At 45.1% G+C, this 7,528-nt stretch overlaps 1 protein-coding gene across 1 annotated transcript in view; it reads right to left on the reverse strand.

Moving 5' to 3' along the window:
• Positions 1-3,627: 3,627 nt before the first annotated feature.
• mbtd1 (mbt domain containing 1) overlaps positions 3,628-7,528 on the reverse strand; it is a 69,795-nt gene continuing 65,894 nt past the window's right edge. The window contains exon 9 of the mRNA XM_037691549.1: positions 3,628-3,746. Coding sequence (XP_037547477.1) covers positions 3,628-3,746 — 119 coding nt within the window. The remainder of the gene's footprint in view (positions 3,747-7,528) is intronic.

The following is a 7,528-nucleotide window of genomic DNA, read 5'->3' on the forward strand; positions in this document are numbered from 1 at the left end:
CGTTGGGAGGTAGTTGAGAAACATTTGCAAAAGTCCAGCTTGAAGATGCACATCATGTTTTTGTTGTGACGGACCTGTCGCTCCCGACCACGCTCATCACTAGAACTTACACGAACATGTGAAGTTTTCATTCTGACACGTTTCATCCTGTCCTACACAAACGTCCAGAAAGAGCGAGGGAGCTCGTTTCCGTCTGTGGCTCAGCTGAGCTCGTAGGACGTTTGTGTTCACGAGGCTCTGACCCGAGAACAAGCAGAACCTTTCTACAGATCCACCTGTTTTGAGACAAACGGTGACCAGAAGCAGATCCTCCAGCCTCGTGTGAGGAACTGAACACGTCTGACTCTTTTCAGTGGACCACTTCAGCAGATCTGAGATTTGAAAACGCAAACCGCCGTTTTCACACAGTAAAGAAGCGTTTCTTCTTCACTGCAGCTTTTACAGAAACAGAGGAGTCACACGTGTTCAGCGACTGTGGATCCGGACACCAGGCGGTTCTTCCATGTCCGAGAGGTAAGACGGACGTCTGGCCGCAGGACTGGAAATAATCCTCACTCCCCTTCAAACCAGAAGTTTCTCAGCTGCTCACCCAAACTGTTCTTACATTCTCCCATTACTTCTTTAAGATTCAGTGTTTGTTTCCACAGCTTCATCATCCCGAACGTTCAGAAGAACAACTGCACGTCTGCTGCGTCCAGCAGCTGTGGCACCGTTTGTCCTCTGATCATCTTTAAGTGTCTCAAAGCTGCTCTTGAAGGCAGGTCGCAGCGAGAGACGCCTTTAATTTGAGGACGCTGGTGACAAAACAAGTTTTACCTGCAATAAAGTAATAGCCCTGATTCTTTGCTGTGAGGTCCAGTGGAAAGGTTAAGAAGAATATCTTACCTGCTGTAGATAGCTGTTTGAACAGCCTCAGTTTGAAGGAACAAAGATTGATTAATCTAGTCTGAATGGGACAAAAATCAAAGTGCTGCCGCCTTAAAACAACTCCAGCTCGTAGAAGTCTTACAGTGGTTGTGTAAACGCTTGTTTATTTTTTTTAATAAACCCTTCTACTGAAGGCAGTTTCACACTAAACGGTTACTTCTGCAGAAATAAAAAAGTGCTCCAGGCTGCACTGGATGGGCTACAGCTAGTTCCTTGCAAACCACCTCAGGTCTTGTCCACACAGAAGCACAGACTGTCCCGAGAAGTGTTTGTGGTTTCTAAAACCATCCTGTAAACACGCCGCCGTTCACTGGCACACACACACACACAACTGTAGTAACCATGCCGGGGCTGTGTGTGGTGCTGTAACGCTGCCACAAAGACACCAAAAACAGGAAACGAGGTGTGGAGCATGAGCATAAAGCTGACACGATGCTACACACCAAGAGGATGTCGTCAGGTCAAAGGTTAGATGAGAGGAGAGGCGGACAGCCATGTCAAAACCCTGTCTACATGAAAACACATACGCAGCGCTGTAAAGTTTTTTAAATTTGGAACCATCCATTATCTTTACTAGCTTCTTCCTTTATGGGTCACTGGTGCCCATGTCCAGCAGTCACTGTGTGAGAGGTGGGGGACGCCCTGGACAGGTCTCAGTCCATCACAGGGACACAGAGACAAACAACCATTCACTCTCTCTCACCTAGGGACAAGTTAACCAATCAGTCTAACATGCACATTTTTGTCTGTGGGAGGAAACTGGAGTACCCAGAGAAAACCCACACGTGCACGGAGAGAACATGCAAACTGCACCCAGAAAGGCCCTGGACCCAGATTTGAACTGGCGACCTTCTCGCTGAGAGGCAGCAGCTCTACCGAGCCACTGTGCCGCCCAAATATGAAACCTGTTCCAAACAATAAAACCTTTCAGTAGCTCGGCAGCCATATTGGAGTCGTTTGGGTGAGGAACCTTTGACGTTCCGTGTCAAGAGTTAATCTTCAGGAGTGAGTCAGTTTATTCTTCTGACTCGGAGCTCAGTCGCTCTGACCTGCTACTAGTACCTCCGTATGTTTAAAATGAGGAGATTAAAAACAGGTAAGAAATAGTTCAGAACCTTTCCACACAACCCCACGTCAAAAGATGTGAACTTTGCCTTTAAGTGTTAAATTGATCTTAAATTGACAGCAAACTGTATGGAGTTATGAACGTGAGCCTGCAGGAAGTTTGAAGCAGCTCGGCTCGCTCCCGGTAAACTGACACGTTCATTCACTGACAAAAAGTTACTTTGGATTTTGTTTTCCTTCCTCAAAAGCTAACGTAACAAATCATTTTTAGTATCAGACACAAGTCTGAACGCTGATAAAAATAGTGAATAATGGAACAAACTGTTGATCAGATGGAAGCTGCTGAGATGAGCACCAAATGTCTTTTCTGAGGAAGGAACTCTTCTGCTCTTAAGTTCTGCAGAGTTCACAGACGGACTTCTTCAGCTGTCAATCAACAGCTGAAGGAAGATTCAGAAACTCTTTAGATGAATACAAAGTTTGTTTTCTCAGTCATCCAGGTATATAACAACAAAAAAGGTTGCATCATGTCATCTGGACTTCGTTTTTTTGTTAAAAAGAAACGTTTCGCCCCTCATCCAAGAGGCTTCGTCAGTCCAGATGACATGATTCAACTTTTTTTGTTGTTCTTTAGATGAATGTCTGCAATCTGTGTGTGTGTGTGGGGGGGGGGGGGGGGGGGGTCTAAAAGTTGACTGAACTCTGAGAAGTTCTGTAGAAGGACTGCCTTTAGGCTGGCCATCTTTATTTTTCACATCAAACACATGCAAAATAAATAAATCCCATAATTCTGTGACTGGACTTTAGAGGGATGAGTTAAACGAATTGGAAATTAAAAATTGTTTCACAAAAATATATAAATAATAATCTGGACTTTCTGGTTTGCTGCTGAGTCAGAATTCTTTAAAGAACATAAAAGTGTTTCCTCAGCAGAAACATTCAGCGGCGCTCAGTGAAACAGTTGCTGACTGGTTCATGAGGAACGGATGTAGCTGCAGAAACAAACAGGAAGTGATGGTGAGCAGCTCTGAACTGTCCCCAGGTCAGTGGAGGAGTCCCTCCTGTCTCTAGTCCCATCTCCACTGGTCTCCACTGGTCGTAGGAATATTACAGAAAGACACACGTTACGTCTCCCACGCTGCCACCAAACATGTAAATGCAACAGAACTTTAAGACCAGAAAATAAAACTCACATCTTCAAGTAGTAAAGAACAAAACAAAAATAAGTCACCTGACAATATTATTCCAAGGAGAATAATGAAACGGGCCCGGCTCGCCTCGTCTTCTGTTGGAGCAGAAAACAACTGAAGACCCGGCTCAATAAATACGTGTCACAGTTTCAGGTCTCCGTGTGGCCCAGAACCAGTTTCTCCTCGGCCTCAGTGCTTCCTGTAAATCTGCTGTCTGAATCAGGCTGTACAGCTCAAAGTTGATTGCAGAAAAAATGCCCAAACCTGTGAGACCCAGAGCCACTGTGGGCGCTGCGGGTCAGGATGGTTCAGAGAGACGGTCTCTGCAGGACTGATCAGACCGGCCCTCCACCTCCTGGGCCAACTCCACAGGCAGCTTGTGATGTGATTCCTGACCCCGGATCGGGTTTCCCCAGGCGTGCGTCCCGGCTCCTCCCAGACCTCCTCAGTGCTCCTGTTTAATGTAGTAGCTGCCCGAGCCGTTACTCTCCTGGTCCGAGGCTCCCTGGGAGAAGGTGAACTCGTCCACCTCAGCCGTCTCCTCTTTCATCCGCAGGAGAGACTCTGCAGGAGGAACAGACACGAGAAGCAGACGTGAGCCCAGTGAAAACATCAACATGCAACCAAACGTGCTCAGTGTAACTGGGATCCCTGAACCATGAGTGAAATAAAAACGTGGCTACAAAAAGCAGAGTACAGCATCAGCATTCAAAAAGCGTTCAATACAAAAACAACTGGACTTTATTTGTAACAGAAGACGTTTCGCTCCTCATCCGAGGAGCTTTCTCAATTCAAAGAGCAGAGAGTGAGAGATACAGGTTATAAGGCTGAGTGAGATAAGACACACACACACATAAGACACACACACATACTGTATATGTAGATTGGCAGTTCACACCTAAAAAAACCTAAAACAGTAGGTCTTTGTTCCTCTAATTCACAGACGAGGCCCCTCTGTTCCCATCAGGTGTGAAAACCGGCTGGGAATCTGTTTTAAAGTTGCATTATATGTTTTTGAAAGTGGGAATCTGAGGCCTCCTCCTCTGTTAAGAGATGGTTTTTCTCTTTTTACATAAATTGCTTCCTTCACCCCCCTCTCAAACCATCTGTGTTCTCGGTCCAAAATGTGCACATTCATTTTGGTCCTCAAAAGAGTGTCCCTTATCTGTGAGGTGGAGGTGAACAGCTGAGTCTTGTCCTGTGGAGCTGGCTCTCCTGTGTTGAGTCATGCGTCTGTGAAGAGGCTGTTTGAGAGGGGGGTGAAGGAAGCAATTTATGTAAAAAGAGAAAAGCCGTCTCTTAACAGAGGAGGAGGCCTCAGATTTCCACTTTCAAAAACATATAATGCAACTTTAAAACAGATTCCCAGCCGGTTTTCACACCTGATGGGAACAGAGGGGCCTCGACTGTGAATTAGAGGAACAAAGACCTACTGTTTAGGTTTTTTTTTAGGTGTGAACTGCCAATCTACATATACAGTATGTGTGTGTGTGTGTGTCTTATGTGTGTGTGTGTGTCTTATCTCACTCAGCCTTATAACCTGAATCTCTCACTCTCTGCTCTTTGAATTGAGAAAGCTCCTCGGATGAGGAGAGAAACGTCTTCTGTTACAAATAAAGTCCAGTTGTTTTTGTATTGAACGCTTTTTGAATTCATCATGTCCTGGATGACTGAGAATCTTCACCAGCATACAGCATCAGCAGCTCCACGCTGAGGCTCCGCCTCCTTCTATAGGCCCTGCTGAGCCTCGGAGGCTCTGGGCCCAGCTGCTTGTCAGTGGTGTGACTTTACCTGATTTGTGGGTTTGATGGAGGTGAGTTTGGGACCGAGACGGCCCCTGGGCATGGTAACTGGGTGGACTCTGCTCTTCGTCTCCTGAGAAGCTGCTCCTCCTCCTGCCTGCCTGACTGAAGGGCCGTCCACCAACCGGAATCTTCCTCTCTAAACACCAAGCCAGACTCAGGTCAGCTACCAGGGGCTTATTACAAACACAGGCTGAGTTCAGCTCCATCACAATCTCAGAGTTGAGTTGGTGAACCAGGAAGGAAAGTTAAAGAGGTTAGAGGTCAGAGGTCAGGGTGAAGCCTCTGATTGGACCTCGCAGTGAGAAACCCGTCTGAATAAGCCCCTGGTACGCTGTGCTCAAACTGCCAGACCCCAGGAAGCAGAGGCATCGTTAACTACCAACATCAGTACTACGAAACCACTTCACCACCAACAGTGAACTGCAAAAGTATTCATCCCCTTGGTATTCTTTTTATTTTCCTGCTGTACAAACTAGAATTTAAAACATCTCCACTTTGATTATAACAGACACTACTGCAAACTAATGAAGTTTATTGAAGAAAAATCTTTACAAATGTGTCACAATAATCTCAGTATATACACACACAACTGTTCTGATAGAGGTGTTCACTGCTGGAGTTTAAATACTAAGGACTACAAACAGGCATGTGACAGTAGGGCTGAGTACCGAACCGAGGTTCTTTAATGGCACCGACCGAACTGCACCGGTCGGTGTATGTATTGAAACGGCACTCTTTTTTTCGGTGTCAAGTTTCGATATTGGCTGTAACGTATCACGTGGTTTCAGCACGCAGGCAGGTAAAACACCAGACATATGACAAACAGACTACGTGTTTACACGCAGAGCTGTATAGAGCTGCTGCACCTAATCTATCTATAATGTCTGTCTATGGTGCTGGTGACGCCCACAGACGGGGTTCACGTGTGCAGCGCGTGTTGTCGAACGGCTCCGACAACACGAGCAGAAAGTTGCTCCCTGCTTCTCTGCAAGAAGACACGAAGCAGCCTCCCCTCCTCCTCTCAGCGTTAGTCAGTCTCTGTGTGTGTGTTAAACAGACTGAATCAACATTCCACGGCAAGACTCGTTTTCAATAAAGAACTCCCGAGGACGGCTCTGTGTCTGTTTCAGCTGGTGAGTTTACGTTTGTTAACATTACTGCAGCTTAAAACGTACATTGCGGTGAAATAACGCTAACTTTAAGATATTAGTGTGTAAATTTATTTTATCTACGTAGCTAGCTAAACTCAAGCTAACTAAAGATTGACAGTAACGGATAAATCTTAGCTTGTAAAACTGCTCATCCATCCAGTCAGCTGCTTCAACAGTTCAGCTAATGTTCACCGTTTGTTTATGTTCATGTTCTCCTCACAGGAGCCTCTGACCCAGACGTGAGGACAGACAGAAAAGCGAGGTGGGGGCCACAGGACAATCACAGACTTTGTTGTTAAAAGTTTGCTGCTTTTTCTACAGTGGAGCTGCACAGTGGAGGTAAGTCAACTGTAAAGGATTTTGTTGACCAGTTAAGCTTTTATCTCTCAGCCTAGATAATGTTTTTTTTTTTAGCAATAATAATACAACCATGTTATTGTTGATGTTTTGTTCTCATGTCAATTAGAGAGATGATCAGAGCCCTAAACCCCAGAGAAGATTCAGGCAGAGACACAGAGGTGCAGAAGTCTGCATCAACCCTACCTCAGTGAATCCAGTGACCTGCTGGTGGAAAGTGAGGGACAATATGTCAAACTGACAACCAGGTATCTGTGTGTGCAACAATCATCATCTACAGCCTCAGAGTGAACATGTTCTACTGCTGGAGACACCATCAACCAGGAGTGGGCTTGTTTGTGTCCAGAGAAAGAAGACATGTTGTTTCTGAAGAAAAACTGTTCAGTGAAAAGGTCCTCAGTGTGTAGCAGTGAGCATTAGACACTGACGTGTCACTGGTTTGAAACTGGTCTTTTGAACTGGAAATTATTTGTTTATTTTAATGTAAGAAAACTGCTTGGAATAGAAATACCAAAGTTAAAAAATAAAATTCACAATATGTACTGTAATGTGTAACGTCATTTTATTCTTGTTAGAATTAATATTAATTACAAAATTGGTACCGAAAAAAGAACCGTCCAGGAACCGACACCAAAGTGAAGGTACCGACACCGGTACAGATTTTTTTTAGAAAGGTACCAAGCCCTATGTGACAGCATGAAGACCAAGGAACTCTCCACACGGGTCAGAGACAAAGTTGTGTTGAAATGGTTGGGCTGTAAAAACAATAAAGTTCCCAAACTCTGAGAATTTCATGCTGCTCCAGTAAAAGGTAAATGGACTGTACTTACACATCACCTTTCTATCTCATCCAGACACTCAAAGCTCTTTACAACAATCTAAATACTATATACAGGGAATAATCAGTGATTTATCACATTCATACACTGATGGGACACACATCACAGGCAGTGAGGGGTTCAGTGTCTTGCCCAGGGACACTTCAGCATGTGACTGCTGGTGGAATCGAACCCCCAACTCTCCCACTGGAAGA

This window comes from Nematolebias whitei, chromosome 17 (assembly GCF_014905685.2).
Source record: "Nematolebias whitei isolate Nwh7 chromosome 17, NemWhi1, whole genome shotgun sequence".
Lineage (NCBI taxonomy): Eukaryota > Metazoa > Chordata > Actinopteri > Cyprinodontiformes > Rivulidae > Nematolebias > Nematolebias whitei.